The sequence below is a fragment of the Ananas comosus genome, linkage group 10 (assembly GCF_001540865.1).
Source record: "Ananas comosus cultivar F153 linkage group 10, ASM154086v1, whole genome shotgun sequence".
Lineage (NCBI taxonomy): Eukaryota > Viridiplantae > Streptophyta > Magnoliopsida > Poales > Bromeliaceae > Ananas > Ananas comosus.
In genome coordinates this window covers 11,952,549-11,970,616 of record NC_033630.1, presented here as the reverse complement: position 1 = coordinate 11,970,616, position 18,068 = coordinate 11,952,549, and the positions used below count along the sequence as shown (strand labels likewise).

The 18,068-nt window shown below is 30.8% G+C and overlaps 1 protein-coding gene across 1 annotated transcript; it reads right to left on the bottom strand.

Moving 5' to 3' along the window:
* On the bottom strand, window positions 2,911-16,136 carry LOC109716244 (paired amphipathic helix protein Sin3-like 6). Its single transcript, XM_020241571.1, has 4 exons — window positions 15,994-16,136; window positions 4,615-4,735; window positions 3,570-3,715; window positions 2,911-3,043 (listed from the first exon to the last, which is right to left on the bottom strand). Exons 1-4 carry the CDS (start codon window positions 16,134-16,136, stop codon window positions 2,911-2,913), a joined length of 543 nt encoding a protein of 180 aa, XP_020097160.1.

The following is an 18,068-nucleotide window of genomic DNA, read 5'->3' as shown; positions in this document are numbered from 1 at the left end:
CTCTCATATTACTCCCTTAGCACCTTATGCTATGACAGAGTTTCACTTTGGTCCCTAAATTTTAATTTGTTGCGTTCCGAAGGTTTGAGATAGGATTTGTTGTGATATCTGTTTTCTAAACATGTAAAAAAATCATGGGTTGGGTAAATTACAATGTTGGTCCTTAAACTATGATGCATGTGACACCTAGTCCTTAAACTTCAATTCGCTGCAATTGCTGGCTCGAACTATGCCGTATGTGATATTTCAAACCTCAATTTTTTTTTGAATTGTATTATTATTTCACTTGATGATGTTATAATGATTAAAATATTACATTACTTCGATATTAGTAATTCATCAATGCTTATTCAAAGAAAATTTTAAGTTGTGGGACTGACTTGTAGCAATTCAAAAAGTTTAAGAACTAAAGTGTCCGAGACTCATAGTTTGAGGGCCAATTGTGCAATTCACCCCTAAGAAAATCAGTAAAAACAAACAACTCTATTGGGCCCAAATATTCAGTTTCAAACATTATGGATCAATTATGCTTTTTTTTTTTCTTTTTTTTTTTTTTTATTTACAAAAGTGCTTACACAAACTAAGCTCCATACAATGTTCCCAAAATAAGCCTGTGGACCAGAAGGATCACTGCAACCTACAATATATTTTTTTTAAAAAAAAATTATGTTCACAACCTATTTTGTGAAAAAAAAGAGGCTAACATATAAAAAAAAAAAAACTTTTTCACTTTTTCTTCATAACTTTCAAAAATTTACATTTTACCTCCTCAAAGTTTCAAGTTGACGCGCTTAGCCCCTCTTTGTCAAAGTTCTGTGATCGTTCCGTTTAATTTCCTATAATTTATACTTAAAATACACCGTAAAACAATAGGAAAACATAAAAATATTTATTCGATAATTTTCTCCTCTCCAATAACAGCGTTAACTCCCTGAAAGTATTTCTAAAATTTTTAGCGGGAAAATTTTAATTTTTTAAAATTCAGGAGAGAAAAAAAAAAATGAAAACACAGATATTTACATGAGATTTTTCTGTATTTTAGCCATTTTAGGTTTAGAAATTTTTCTTCTCCTGGGGAATTTGAGCCTCATACTCTTTTGGCAAAAATATGTTGAACCCCAGAATAAGTTCTCTGTCCCCTTTAAGCAATTCCTTCATCTTATTGATCATCTCAAAAATGGAAATCCTGTAAAAAAATAATAATAATAATAAAAATTAAATAATTTGGCAAAAAAATAACTTTTTAAAATGAGGATTAATTAAAGTTTGCCCAAATAAATGAGGATTGCATAAGGAAAAAAAAAAAGAAAAGAAAAGTAGATTAAATATAGGGTAAACTTCAAATACCACCCATGTAATTCGCACTTTTTTCATTTTAGTATCTTATGGTTTAAAGTGTATCAATTTAGTACCCTGAGGTTTCATTTTTCTGTTTTCGTCAACTCCTTCCACTGATTTTTTTTCGTTAAATATAAAGTTAAAACTAAAGGGTATTAAAATAAATATTCGATAAACTATAGGTAGGGCATCTGAAGTTTTTGTATATGATTTAACGAAAAGTTATCTGAAGGGCTGATGTAAAGAGAAAAATGAAACTATATGGTACTAAATTGATATACTTTAAACCACTGGCTAGTAAAGTGAGAAAGTACGAAACCACAGGATGGTATTTGTGTTTACCCTTAAATTAAAAAAAATTAGAAACCCAACCTTTTGCTATGGTAATCCATAAAAATTTGAAAGAATTCCTCAAGTTTTTCATTTTGGTCCCTCAATTTCTCCTTCACCAACTCAATGTATTTTTGTGCATCCTCATAAGTGCCCGTTCGTTTAGAACTCGGCGCCGAATCCTCTCGCCGTTGCCGTATTTCCCGACAAGTCTAAATTAATAATATAATAATACGAGGGTGATAAAAAAAAAAAAAAAGTAAAAAAAAAAAAAAATTAGCAACACAGTTGCAATTAAAAATACCACAATAGTTAAGGATCATAGTGCGATTTACCCACCAAAAACTAAGGGGAAACAAATTAAAAGAAAAAAGTAAAAATGTATAAAGCCCCCCTCAACTTTGATTTTTTTTTTTTTTTGATTGAATGATTATATCAACTAAATTTCGGATTTTTGTCAAAATTAATAGATTTAATTATTTTTTAGCAAAGAAAATTAGAAAAATTAAAGTTAAGGGAGTGTCAATCTAAAAAATTAAAGTTAAGATGTCTTTGTGTATTTTTTACAAAAAAAAAAAGATAAATAAAAAGATAAACTCTTCAAAATATTGGAATAATATCTTATTTGCCCCTCCAAACTTGGTATATATCTTATTAACCCTTCTTTTTAAATTTGTTTCTGGCTATTGTCTGATTTGCTCATAAAATAGTATAGATTTGAAAATTTAGGTGTATTTTGAAAGATGAATATTTTGAGGGGTATATAAAATATTGCCCCTTTAATATTTTGAAGAGTTTATCTTTTTATTTATCTTTTTTTTTTTGTAAAAAATACACCTAAATTTTNTTCACTCACTCAAAATTTCAAGTTGACGCACTTAGCCCTTTTCTATCAGAGTTCTATGACCGTTCCGTCTAATTTTTTATAATTTATATTTAAAATACCTCTTAAAACAATAGGAAAACTTAGGGGCCCTAGTTGCTTCACCCTTGTAGCCTAATTTATCTTTCAATGAATGAAGCGGATAGCAAGCTATCTTTTTCTCAAAAAAAATAATAATAATAGGAAACATAAAAATATTTATCGATTATTTTCTCCTCTCCAGTAACAGCATTAACTCCCTAAAAGTATTTTTAAATTTATGAGCAGGAAAATTTTAGTTTTTTAAAATTCAGTAGAGAAAAAAAAAAGAAAAAACAGATATTTACATGAGATTTTTGTGTATTTTAGCCATTTTAGGTTTAGAAAATTTTCTTCTCCTGGGGAATTTGAGCCTCATACTCTTTTGGCAAAAATATGTTGAACCCCAGAATAAGTTCTCTGTCCCCTTTAAGCAATTCCTTCATCTTATTGATCATCTCAAAAATGGAAATCCTGTTAAAAAATAAAATAAAAAAATTAAATAATTTGGCATAAGAAAAAATTTAACTTTTTAAAATGAGGATTAATTAAAATTTGCCCAAATAAATTAGGATTTCATAAGGGAAAAAAAAAAAAGAAAAGTAGATTAAATATAAAGGTAAACTTCAAATACCACCCTTCTAGTTTCGCATTTTTTTCACTTTAGTATCTTATGATTTAAAGTGTATCAATTTAGTACCTTGTGGTTTCATTTTTCTCTTTTCGTCAGCTTTTTCGTTAACATTTCGTTAAATTATATACAAAAAAATTTCAGATACCCCACCTAGGTTTATCGATTATTCACTTTAGAATCCTTTAGTTTTAACCTTGTTACTGATTTAATGAAAAAATTAGTGGAAGGGGATAATAAAAAGAGAAAAATAAAATCAGAGGGTACGAAAGTGATACACTTTAAACCATAAAATACTAAAGTGAGAAAGTGTAAAACCACATGGGTGGTATTTGAAGTAAACCCTAAATATATATAAAAAAAACCAACCTTTTACTATGGTAATCCATAATAATTTGAAAGAATTTCTCAAGTTTTTCATTTTGGTCCCTCAATTTCTCCTTCACCAACTCAATGTATTTTTGTGCATCCTCATAAGTGCCCGTTCGTTTAGAACTCGGCGCCGAATCCTCACGCTGTTGCCGTATTTCGGTACAAGTATAAATTAATAAATAATACGAGAGTGATGAAAAAAAAGTAAAAAAAAAGTAACACAGTTGTAACAATTAAAAATACCATAATAGTTAAGGATCATTGTGCAATTTGCCCACCAAAAAATAAGGGGAAAAAAATTAAAAGAAAACAGTAAAAATGTATAAAGGCCCCCTCAACTTTGATTTTTTTTTTTTTTTTGTACGCCTATGTCTTCAAATCTACACTATTTTATGAGCAAATCAGACAATAGCCAGAAACAAATTTAAAAAGAGGGGTTAACAAGATATATACCAAGTTTGGTGGGGCAAATAAGATATTATCCCAATATTTTTTTTAAAAAAGGTAATATTCTTTAACATTTTGGGATTTATTTTAATAAATAAAAAATAACTAACTTAAAAAGCATATATCAATAATATCTAAAAAAATATAATTATTTTTTGGCTAAATTACAGAAAACACTTATGTAAATACCCATTTTTTTCACTTTTCCTCGTTACTTTAAAAAATCTATATTTTGCTCCCTCAAAATTTTATAAATATTTTCAGAGAGTTACAGCATTTTAAAGATGGCGAAATAACCAAATTGTACTCTTGTTCTATAAAAAAAATTAATTAATTTTTTAATATAATCCTTTTGTTTTTAAAGATTTATTCGGCATAAATTATAAAAAATAGACGGAACAGTGGCAGACAGGTGATGGATTGGGCTAAATGCATCGATTTAAAATTATCTGGGCAAAAAAATGTAAAATTTTGAAAATTATGAGGGAAAATAAAAAAATAAATATTTACGACGAAAAAATTTATATATTAGCCTTATATATATATATATATATATATATATATATATTAAAAAAATAATGGCTTCCATTTATACCTTCTCTTCTGGAAATTGAGTCTCATACTCTTTTGGCACAAACTTGTTGAACCCTAGAAGAAGTTCTTTTTCCCCCTTGAACATTTCCTGTATTTTTTTTGCCCCCTCAGCAAGGCTAACCCTGTAAAAAAAAAAAGGTTAAGAAATTAAAAAAATAATAATTGAATAAATAATTAAAATACATGTAGTCCCCCAACTTTGTATGAATTGTACAATGCGGTCCTTATGGGTCCAACCTAGTTGTGGGGTATAGCTAGGGTTGCCAATGAGCCAAACACGAGCGATCTGGGGCTGGCTCGTGTTCGCTCGATTATTAATCGAGCCAAGCACGAGCCGGCATGTTAACACATGGAGCTGAAAAATTTAGTTCATGTTCGTGTTCGGCTTCTTTGTTAACGATTCAGTCCTACTATTAGGCGAAAAGTTTTAAAAAAAAATTTTTATAAAAAAATCAGAATCTTAACTAATAATTAAAATTCACAAAACACAAACAAACACACACACACACACATTCGAGCTATAACGCGCGGAACATGAACGAGCAGATCATAACTCGTATTCGACTCGTTTATTAAACGAGCGATTAATATTCTCGAGCTCATTTCGAGCTGAACATGAGCTGACTCATGAACAACGAGCTAGATTATCGCTATATATGTCCCTACAGTTTGGCAAGTGTTAAATTTTCACTATGAGAATCAGAAACTAGTTTTCAGTAAAAAAAGAAAGAACACTTTTTAATATTTATTACTTATGATTCAAATAGAACAACATGAAAGTTAGAATAAAAATATTATAAACAAATAAATTATTTAAGGACAGAGTAATTATTTTGTAGGGGAAAAAAAAAGTCAGTATTAACTGATCAACTAAAGGATAGGAATATAGTTAATAACTAAAACATTATAGCGACAAATATATAATTTTATTGCCTTATAGGGATACATACGCAATTAATCCTAAAATTAATAATAATTAATATTAAAAATAATAATGTAAATGAAACCCAAATAGAATAAATCAAAACCTCTAACCTTTTGGTTAGATAATCCTTCATAATTCCCAAAAACTCCTCTTTTTTTTCATCTTGGTCCTTCAATTTTTCCCCCACCAAAATAATAAAATTTTCGGCTTCCGCATAACTGGGAGTTGGTTTCGGCGCTCCTTTAGAAGTCGGCGCCGAATCCCCGCGCGATTGCCGAGTTCCCATTACAACACGGCAAATCCAGTGAACCTGTATTATTATTATTATTATTATTATTATTATTATTATTATTGTTATTATTATTATACACACAAGAACCGATTAAAGATATGGTAAAAAATTAAACAAAAATAATTGTTTTGTAATAAAAAATATTGTCAAATTCGATGACGATTTTGTAGAATTTTTAATTATAAAGAAAAAATTATTTTCCAAATGATTTAAATAATTTCTAAAAATTAAAATATAGTTTGGGAGTCTATTTCAAAACGCCCCTGACCAAGTGGGTTTCGGTGCATTTTTTTTTACAAAAGTTCAAAATTTTCTTCAAACTTTAGCGCGTACACCATCAATTTTAACCAAATTTCTAATTACAACAAAAAAAAGTTCAGGGGTTTAGTTCAGAGTCGCAAAATGATTGAGGGGTCCCGTGTCATTTTTCCGTAAAAAAAGAAACAAGAAATAATCATAATAGAGAACGATTATTTGTGTGCAATTTTTTTTTAGAAACTTCACTGTAAAATTGCAAGAAACTACCGTTATTATTTTCCAGAACAAATTAAGGGTATAGTTCTTGTATTAACAAAAATAACAATAATAAGAGACACGTATTACGAAATATAAAATATTAAATAAAATACTGTTCTCTCGTAGTTTAAACTTTTATAAAATAATCGATTGTTTGAGAGAGAGAGAGAGAGAAAGAGAGAACGCGCATGCTCACAGAATCAGATATCCAGAAGCCTCCGGAAGCCGAAACCGCCTCCGTTGTCGCGACACCGATCGAGCACGAACCGAGCTAATTATTAGCTCGCTTGTGCTCGATCGGGGTCTAGCGAGCACAAACCGAGTAACCGTTGCGATCGATATGGGGTGTTGATCCAACCTGGGTATTCCTGGTATAACATGTTAAGTATGTTTCAACCCCCTGATGTACATAAAATTAATAAATAAGTTAATAATAAAAAAATTAAAGAATTGGAAAAAAAAAAATGTCTTTGGCATGTTAACACATGGAGCTGAAAAATTTAGTTCGTGTTCGTGTTCGGCTTCTTTGTTAACGTTTCAGTCCTACTATTAGGCGAAAAGTTTAAAGAAATTTTTTTTATAAAAAAAATCAGAATCTTAACTAATAATTAAAATTCACATAACACAAACAAACACACACACACACACACATTCGAGCTATATCGTGCGGAACATGAACGAGCAGATCATAACTCGTATTCGACTCGTTTATTAAACGAGCGATTGATATTCTCGAGCTCATTTCGAGCCGAACATGAGCTGACTCGTGAACAACGAGCTAGATTATCGCTATATATGTCCTTACAGTTTGGCAAGTGTTAAATTTTCACTATCAGAATCAGAAACTAATTTTCAGTAAAAAAAGAAAGAACACTTTTTAATATTTATTACTTATGATTCAAATAGAACAACATGAAATTTAGAATAAAAATATTATAAACAAATAAATTATTTAAGGACAGAGTAATTATTTTGTAGGGGGAAAAAAAAAGTCAGTATTAACTGATCAACTAAAGGATAGGAATATAGTTAATAACTAAAACATTATAGCGACCAATATATAATTTTATTGCCATATAGGGATACATACGCAATTAATTCTAAAATTAATAATAATTAATAATAATAATAATAATGTAAATAAAACCCAAATAGAATAAATCAAAACCTCTAACCTTTTGGTTAGATAATCCTTCATAATTCCCAAAAACTCCTCTTTTTTTTCATCTTTGTCCTTCAATTTTTCCCCCACCAAATTAATAAAATTTTCCGCTTCCGCATAACTGGGAGTTGGTTTCGGCGCTCCTTTAGAAGTCGGCGCCGAATCCCCGCGCGATTGCCGAGTTCCCATTACAACACGGCAAATCCAGTGAACCTGTATTATTATTATTATTATTATTATTATTATTATTATTATAATACACACAAGAACCGATTAAAGATATGGTAAAAAATTAAACAAAAATAATTGTTTTGTAATAAAAAATATTGTCAAATTCGACAACGATTTTGTAGAATTTTTAATTATAAGAAAACAGTTGTTTTCCAAATGATTTAAATAATTTCTAAAAATTAAAATATAGTTCGGGGGCCTATTTCAAAATGCCTGTGATCGAGTGGGTTTCGGTGCATTTTTTTTTTACAAAACTTCAAAAAATTCTTCGAACTTTAGCGCGTGCATCATCAATTTTAACCAAATTTCTAACTACAAAAAGGAAAGTTCAGGGGTTTAGTTCAGAGTCGCAAAATGATTGAGGGGTCCCGTGTCATTTTTCCTTAAAAAAAGAAACAAGAAATAATCATAATAGAGAACGATTATTTGTGTGCAATTTTTTTTTAGAAACTTCACTGTAAAATTGCAAGAAACTACCGTTATTATTTTCAAGAACAAATTAAGGGTGTAGTTCTTGTATTAACAAAAATAACAATAATAAGAGACACATATTACGAAGTATAAAATATTAAACAAAATACTGTTCTCTCATAGTTTAAACTTTTATAAAGTAATCAATTGTTTTAGAGAGAGAGAGAGAGAAAGACAGAACGTGCATGCTCACAGAATCAGATATCTAGAAGCCTCTGGAAGTCGAAACCGCCTCTGCTGTCGCGACACCGATCGAGCGAGCTCTTCGATTATCGCCCGCCCTCCGATTGAGATCGGACGGTGGATCTCTAGAGAGAGAGAGAGAGAGAGCTCTTCTTCTTGTTTGGAGAATGGAGGAGAAGAGAGAGAGAGGGAGGTGATTTATATATAAACACACACTCTATAGATGAAATTACTAAATTGCCCCTGATCAGATGATGGAGGGCTTGTTTCACCGCAGCCGTCCGGTGGGCCGGATTCAGAGCGAATTTTTCAAAATCCGAACCCGAAACTTAGAATCCGAAATAATTATTTTTCTTTACTGTAATTCAAAACGTATTATACTCAAATCTAAATCTTTAAAATATACGTACAAATATAACACCAAATATTCATATATATTATACGTAATATAAAATCTATTAGAATTTGAGTCAGGCTCGGATCTGCATTAGGTAAGAACAAAATCTACATCTAGATCCAGGTATGCTAGATTTTCATTTTTTTTTTTTTTATATTCATATAAAATCATATCCGTTTAATATCGGATAAATCCGTCGCGTTCGGACTTTGGTTCAACTAAAATTTCAGATATTTATACTCATCCACATCCCTGGGCATCAGAGAGCGTGCTCATGCAGTGTCGAAATGCCTCTACACCGTCTGATTCGGATCCGACGGTGGATCTCTAGAGAGAGAGATCGCGTCTATGTCGGAGATCGATTCGAGCCTTTCCGAGCGAGCCTCTGGGATCTCCTGTAAACCCCCATGATGTGGTAAAGGGAGGATATTAGGGGATCCGACGGTTGATCTCTAGAGAGAGAGGGGGGCAAAAAAATGAAAAAAAGGAGAGAGAGAGAGGAGGGGCTTATTTATAGGGACAAGTAAAATTACATAGAGCCCCATCAACTAGAGTGTTTTTTGAATGAAGTCTCTTATTTTACCCATGTTTTTTGACTTTTATGCTGATTTTAGTTAACTATATTAGAATTTTGATTTTTTGTTTAAATTTGTTAATGAAATTTTCTATCAAATTTAATATGTTTGATTATTTTCTATAAATAAATGTTGAACAATTAACAGGTAATAATTAAACAAAACTAATTAAAGAGCTCGATACATTTACAATTAATGATTATATTATATGCGTCACAAGTCCAAAATAAAAGAAAATTTACTATAGAAAAATATTTTATTTATTCTCCTAATTCAGCGGATAAATAATTTTCTCAAATTTTACTGAAAAATAAAAAAGTATATTATTGTATGCTTTGGTTCCAAATTTTTTTAAAATGAAAGATCTATGCTGTAACGCCCCAACAGTCCCACGCGACGCTCATTAGGTTTTGCAAAATAATTTTAAAAAATATTTTGATTGTGTGAAAATTTTGATTTGTAGATTTTAAAATTAAGGATTAAACGTATATTAAATATTTCTATAAACTGAGCTTAAGTATTTTGGGCAGGTGGTTTGGCCCTAACGAGTTATTATTGCTAGCAAGTCGAGTCGTTACAATTGGTATCAAAATCAAATACCAGCCGAAAGTGTGCGAGTTAAGTGCTATGCGGGGCAGAGTGCTACACCAACGGATTTAGTGGAATTCATCTTTTGAACCCGTAGGAGCCACCTCTAGAATCTCACATCGCCTGATAATTCTGGTCTGTATGTCTGTGATTTAGGTTTGGATCTGACGAGAACATTAGGGTTTAAATAAGGAGAGTTTATAACATCCCAATAGTCCTACATCAGGTGGAAAAATAATTCTGATTAGAGTATATGAGACCTACACGCTAGTAATAATAACTAGGGTTAAGCATTTTGGACCGATGGTTTTGGTTCAACGTATTATTATTGTTAGCGGATCGAATCGTTACATATTCGTTGATTATTGCATCAAACAAAATAAAACTCGAAAATAATAATTTTAGATTTTGTTTTTTCAAATAAATGGTATTTAAAGGAAGGATTAGTTTCATATAGGTTCCTACAAATATAGGAATTACAAATAGATCCCTACAAAGTACTAATATTTTTAAATATATTCCTGCTGTTAGGATCCGTTAGAAAAAATTAGGTAACCGTAGGTAAAATACTTAACTCTCTAGTTAGTTAATAAGATGAATTGACCTTTTAACTGCTCTTTAATTAATAATTGAAATTTTTGAAAGAACATATTTACGATACAAAAAAAGTAATTTCACTTATAGAATAAATAGTGTTTTAAACGGTAACAAACCAAAAAGACATTTGAAAATATTAGAATTTTTATAGGGCAACATATGAAATTGAACTTTATAGGAATGTATTTTTATAATTCACTATATTTATAGGGACCTGCATAAAATTAACCCTTAAAGAAAAATAAAGGTACCTCTTTGTAAAGTTCATGGAGGGACTTGTTAGGGTTTCTGTTATATGCTTTAGAGTCGTGCTACCCATACACCCCATATTGAGTTGTAGATCCTACAACTCTTTGATCCAACGGGTGATATAAACTTGGTTTAAAAAAAAAAAAAAAATAGTGTTAACCTCACTCCCACATTTTAGCCCCTCACCTTTTCCCTCTTTTTCCCTAATTTTTGGTGCCAGCGAGCTAAAGAGAGAGAGAGGCGAGCGCGCCAGCGACTGAGAGAGAGAGGCGAGCGAGCGAGCGACCGAGAGAGAGAGGAGAGCTTGAGCGGGAGCGGGAGCAGGGCGCGAGAGAGAGCGAGAAACAGAAATAGCGAGAGGAGCTGTGCGGGAGAGAGAAGTGTAGTAGGGTTTAATTTAAGTTAGCTTTAGCAAGAAGTAAAAAAGGTGTGAGGTTAGAAGCTACTGTGCTAGTGGGTTAATATCAGCCATTGGATCTGATAGTTGTAGGATATACACCTTTTTATAGGAGTACAGGTAAACTTTTCCTATGCTTTAATAGCATCTACGAATTTCTTGTAAACACCCTTCTCTTTATCAAAATGACTCTGCATGCCCAAAAATAAATAAATATTAAATAAATAAAAATAAAAATAAAAATAAAAATTGTTTTTCATTAAGATGGATAGAATGTATAGATAGTCCCTGTACTATTCTGATATTGGGGTTCAGTGCCCAAACTCTTTACTAAATATTTTAGTTTTGCTTTACTTTGGTCCTCTGTGGTTTAAAAAATTATACTTTGTTATTTTATAATTTTATTTCTATTATATAATGTGAATTGTAAAATGTATTACTATACTTAGGGAGGGAGCTATTGATCCCATCGTAGCCGTGACCCCCTTCGACTTTTTAAAAATTACATAAAGGTCCCTATTAATGGTGTAGCAAATATTAAAATGTTGCAAATCCCAAGGGCCAAAGTGAAATATTTTTGTAAAAAGCTTATGCCTTATATATCCAATTTTTGTTATAATTTGCTTCATAAAAATATCTTTTAAATAAATATATTATGCATTTTTGGCCCTCCGGCATATTCTTGCAGTGAAATAAAATAAACTGCAGAATAATAAAGTAAAATATTTTAAACCACATATTGATAAAGTAAAATATGCTNTTTATAACATCCCAATAGTCCCACATCAGGTGGAAAAATAATTCTGATTAGAGTATATGAGACCTACACGTTAGTAATAATAACTAGGGTTAAGCATTTTGGACCGATGGTTTTGGTTAAACGTATTATTATTGTTAGCGGATCGAGTCGTTACATATTCGTTGATTATTGCATCAAACAAAATAAAACTCGAAAATAATAATTTTAGATTTTTTTTTCAAATAAATGGTATTTAAAGGAAGGATTAATTTCATAAAAATTCTAATATTTTCAAATGTCTTTTTGGTTTGTTACCTTTTAACTGCTCTTTAATTAATAATTGAAATTTTTGAAAGAACATATTTACGATACAAAAAAAGTAATTTCACTTATAGAATAAATAGTGTTTTAAACGGTAACAAACCAAAAAGACATTTGAAAATATTAGAATTTTTATAGGGCAACATATGAAATTGAACTTTATAGGAATGTATTTTTATAATTCACTATATTTATAGGGACCTGCATAAAATTAACCCTTAAAGAAAAATAAAGGTACCTCTTTGTAAAGTTCATGGAGGGACTTGTTAGGGTTTCTGTTATATGCTTTAGAGTCGTGCTACCCATACACCCCATATTGAGTTGTAGATCCTACAACTCTTTGATCCAACGGGTGATATAAACTTGGTTTAAAAAAAAAAAAAAAATAGTGTTAACCTCACTCCCACATTTTAGCCCCTCACCTTTTCCCTCTTTTTCCCTAATTTTTGGCCCCAGCGAGCTAAAGAGAGAGAGAGGCGAGCGCGCCAGCGACTGAGAGAGAGAGGCGAGCGAGCGAGCCAGCGACCTAAAGAGAGAGAGGCGAGCGAGCGAGCGACCGAGAGAGAGAGGAGAGCTTGAGCGGGAGCGGGAGCAGGGCGCGAGAGAGAGCGAGGGCAGGGCGCGAGAGGGAGCGAGAGGAGTTGTGCTGTGCTAGAAACAGGGAGAACGAGAGGAAGAGAAAGAAGCGTGAAGGCGGATTCTGCGATCAAATTGGACGCGGCAAGTACGGAGGCGACAATCGAGGATGCGGCAAAATTGAACGACGTGGTTTACCCCGAGCTCAACGATTCGTACACTGCCACATATATAACCAGGTATGAGATGTTTAATTTTTTAGTAAATTATTTATTTTTAATTGTGATGAATTATTTGATTAATTTCATCACTGATTTGATGTATGATCTATATGTTAATAGATAATATATTTTTAGGGCATAGTAGAATCTTTAGATATCTAAATTTTGACAAATAGTTTTCCTGCTCACTATTATTCTAATTTAGTATTCCAACACTATATAATGTCTTACAGGTGAGCAATTTACTTAAATTTGTTTAGTTGAGTGATTATTTGGATTTAATATTTTTGAGATGGATGAAGAAAGAAACAGTGAGGTTAGGGATGTAAATATATCGGCACCAGAAATTGGACTGACTTTTATCAATTTTGATGCCCTTTTTAATTTCTATAAGCATTATGCACAAGAAATAGAATTTGCAGTTGTAANAACTTCATTTTTCTCATCCTTTCAAATTATAATGTAGTTTCACGTACATCGTCGTAATATTCAAAATTACTATACCCACATACATATATATATATATATATATATACATATATATATATATATATATATATATATAGAGTTGATCTAGGATACTTTTACAAGTATCATCCCTATGTTGCTATCACGTTTTTAGCCATTGGATCTATTTTTTTATTACAAATAGCCCTTGGATCAAACACTATTCCACCTACCACCACCTACCACCACCTACCCCTATCATCTCAACCTCACATCTCTCCATCCAAGGACTAAAAATACACAAGTATCACTTGGGTGATACTTGTAAAAGTATTCTAGCCCTACTCTATATATATATATATAGAGTGAGGCTACTATGCTATCGGAAGCACTGAGCCTTCCGTGCTTCCAGCTCGTTTTCGATGTTGCGACTTTCGAATCGTCGATCGGCTCCGTTAAACTTGATTTAGAGTATTTGAAGTACCTAGAAAATAAATTTTATGATTTTACGATATCATTTGCCTAGTGAACGAAGGGGCTCAAAATCAACGGCGGAAAATAAAAATCTTACAAAATATAACAATATGACATTAAAATTTTAAATCAAAGATATTGATCTTGTTTTATATAGTATAAAGAATTTTCTATCAAAATTTCACGTGATTTTGATATTTCTACACCGTTAAACTTGCAAACGGCTCACTATGGCCATTGAAATTTGTTGATTTTGAGCCCATTCGATCACTAGGCAAATGGTATCGAAAAATAATAAAATTTATTTTCTAGGTACTCCAAATACTCTAGATCAAGTTTAACGGAGCCGATCGACGATTCGAAAGTCACAACATCAAAAACGAGCTGAAAGCACGGAAGGCTTCGTGCTTCCGATAGCATAGTAGCCTCACTCTCTCTCTCTCTCTCTCTCTCTCTCTCTCTCTCTCTCTCTCTATATATATATATATATATATATTATAAATTTATAAATTTCTGCTATTTAGATTTTGGGCAAACCCAAATATAAAGAGGACTATATTTTGTAAATTTCAATTGCTAGTTTAAGATTGTGCTTTATTTAATTTTCTTTCAACTTTTCACCCATTAGTAGTAGGTCTGATGATATAACTTATTGTTCGTGAGTCAGTTCGTGCTCGGCATGTCAAAAACAAGCCGAGTACAAGCTAGATTTTTCAGCTTGATATTTTAACGAGCTAGCTAGTGTTTGGCTCATCGATACCACTAGCTAAACCACAGGGAAGTAAATTGAAGGTTAAAAAAAAAAAAAAAAAACTTGGGGGGCATATATTATATATTATATAGAGAGATGTCAATGGGTACAGATACCTGAAATTTTATTCAAACCCGAACCCGAATGGAGCTGATATATCCAATACAAATGGATACGGATTCGGATACGAATATCAAAAATAAAAATCTGACGGATATTGATTCGGATATAAATTTTGACTGTATCCGATTCGAACCGGAACCCAAATTTATTTTGCATTATATATAATATAATATAAAAATTTGATGTTATATTTGAATTTGTATTTTAAAATTTTAAATTTAATATAATATATTTTGAAATATTGAAAAAAAATAATAATTGTTTCAGGTTCAAATTTTCGGGTTCGGATTCGGGTTCGGGTCTCGGGTTTGGAGTCGGGTTCAGGTTTGGATTTTTAAAAATCTGCTCCGAATCCAACCCGTTGACATTTTTAATTATATATACATATACATACCTTGATCTTCTTAAGAAAATTAAGAGCCCCTTGAGTTGTGGGCCACCCCCTCTTCTCCTTTTGAAACATGAGATCACACCCTTGGGGCAAAAATGTAATTAAACCCAAAATTAGCTCTTTATGCCCTTTGAGCAAATAAATAAATAAATAAATAAAATTATTTTTTAGAAACCCTAAAAAGAATCACCCTAAAAAAAATAAGAAAAAAAAAGAATTCTTAAAATATTGGAGAAAAATATATTCTATGGAAAATCTCTTTTTTAATTTTCTGTCCATTTGATTCTGAAAAAAAAAAAACTAGCTTTTTTCAAAAGTTGTTAACTAAATTTCATATAAAATTAATAATTTTGTTTTAACCAAATTTTTTCTAAAAAAATGAAAATACTAGTTTTGCATAAATCTAAAAAAAAACTTTCCAAAAAAACAAGTTTTTATTAGAATCAAATAGGCGAAAAACTGAAAAAAGAGTTTTTTATTAAAAAAATTAGAAACTTTTTAAAAACAAAAATATGAATTTGTGAAAAGAATCTATAATGTAACCATCAAGTAGTCTAAAAAGTTTAAGGAAATATGGCTAATTTTTTAAATAAAATGTTTAAATCCAAACACCAACCCACGCATCATATATATAAAAATTTAAATAAACAAACAAACCCAAAAAAAAAAAAGGTAATTTGCAAATCAAATTCAAAAAATTATTTAAAGAAAATAAATTAAAATAAAAATTCAAAAAAAAAGAAAATAAAATTACCTTTTTGCCCTGTATTCTTCTAATATTGCAATGAAGTCCTCGTACTTTGTGCCCTTGAACGTGTCCTCCACGAGGCGCATATAAGCCAACGCGTCCTGGTACGTGGTCCTCGCACCGTGTTTAGGAGTCGGCGACGAGACCATCTGCGTCGCCGACTTCAACTGAAAACCACCCCAACTAATTAAAAAAAGGGTTAAATACATTTATATCCCTACAAATATAGTGAATTTCAAATATATCACTACAAATTTAACTTTTATGTATTGCCCTATAAAAGTTAAATTTCAAATTACCCCTACAAACATAGGCAAATTTCAAATATATGTCCCTACAAATATAGTGAATTTTAAATATATCCCTACAAAATTTAACTTTTATGTATTGCCCTATAAAAGTTCTAAAATTTTTAAATATGTTTCTCTGATTTGTTACCATTATAGAACTGTTTATATTTTAGGTGAAATATCAATTTTACTATCACAAATATGTCCCACCAAAAACCACAATAGTATAATATAAGAGGGACAAAAATATCAAATTATCTTATAGATTAATCAGAGTTAAATATTTAATCCATGATTAGCTAAAGTTTTCCAATGAATTCTAACGATAGGAACATAGTTGAAAATATTAGGATTTTTACAGGGACGTACAAAATATGAAAATTGAACTTTATAGTGATATATTTGTAATCCACTATATTTGTAAGGACCTGTATGACATTAACTCATTAAAAATATAAAAAGTTAAAAATATACCAAACATATCTTAACTATCACATATTTTAATTTAAGGGGCTTTTTTTAACTATCTAACCTTTAAAAATTTAAATTTTACAGCTTAATATTTCAATTTATTTGATTTTAGCCTGTTAGTGAGCCTTTAATTTTAATATTTTGAACACACCATTAATCTTTATGCATTTGGTTAATATATTTTATGCGGTTCACGTAAAATTAGCTTTCATTTTGTATTCGAATAATCACGAAATTACTTTAATCAAATAAATTGAAAGATTAAGTACTAAAATTAAAATTTTGAAAGCTCGGATTGTCGAATCAAAATGGTTTATAGTTCAGATAAGTTTTATATATTTTTACGAATTAAGACCACCATTGGAAGTCTACGATGTTATGGTCATCTGCGCTGTCAAATTTAACTGAACCTCACGAGATAAAGGGTGTATATTTTCTCGAAAAAACGTGAAAAACTGTTTTGCCAGGAAAAAAAAAGAAAATCATTGAAAACACCATTTTTTTGTAGTTTTTATTTTTCGGATAAAACTCCATAACACAAAATTGCTTTTTTTTGAAATTTAGAAAATATGTTTTTTAGCAAAACTGCTTTTTCTACGCAGGAAACCAAGGAAATATATTTTCAAGAAAACCAAACACCCGCTTAAAGGGGAAAAAATAGAATGTCGGCAAAGAGACAATTCAAATTTGCCGACTTTAACTAAATCCTTCAAATCATAAATTTCTTACTCAAAATAATAATAATAATAATAATAATAATAAAGCACAAAAATTATTAACAAAAGAAAATGGGAACCGAAGAAAAGGGGCGCGATTTAGACATCGGCGACGAGACCATCTCCATTGCCAAATTTTAATAAAACACCGCAAATCCTAATTTTCGCGAGCACATAAATACGAATCTAGTGCAAAAATTTAATAAAAAGAGGGGAAAAAAATGCTTAGAGAAATCAAAGAAAAGGCCCCAATTTAGAATTCGGCAAGAAGGACACCCTCACTGCCGACTTCAACTATGAGTCAGCTGCAAAAAGTGGGCGAAAATGGGAGGGCCTCAAAATAAGAAGTCGGCAACCTGACTATCTTGGTTGCCGACTTTGGCTAAAACAAAATCCCCACCAATCATATAAATTTCTTGCACCACAATAAAGATATAAACTTCTTGCACGCATATTAATGAAAAAAGGTTGAAAAAACAGAAAAAAAATCAAAAACAAGCCTTAATTTAGAGTATATAAATATATAATTTTGGAAATAAAATATAAAAAATTATTGTTTAGAGAGAAAGAGAAAGAGAGAGAGAGAGAGAGAGAGAGAGAGAGT

Bases quoted from the DNA above. Each gene is read 5' to 3' on its own strand.
- LOC109716244 (XM_020241571.1), bottom strand. From the start codon at position 16,136: ATGGTCTCGTCGCCGACTCCTAAACACGGTGCGAGGACCACGTACCAG. The intron at 3,716-4,614 runs GTATAAATGGAA...ATACGGCAACAG, and splicing joins CTCAATTTCCAGAAGAGAAG to CGTGAGGATTCGGCGCCGAG. The intron at 3,044-3,569 runs GTTGGTTTTTTT...ATTTTTTAACAG, and splicing joins ATGGATTACCATAGTAAAAG to GATTTCCATTTTTGAGATGA.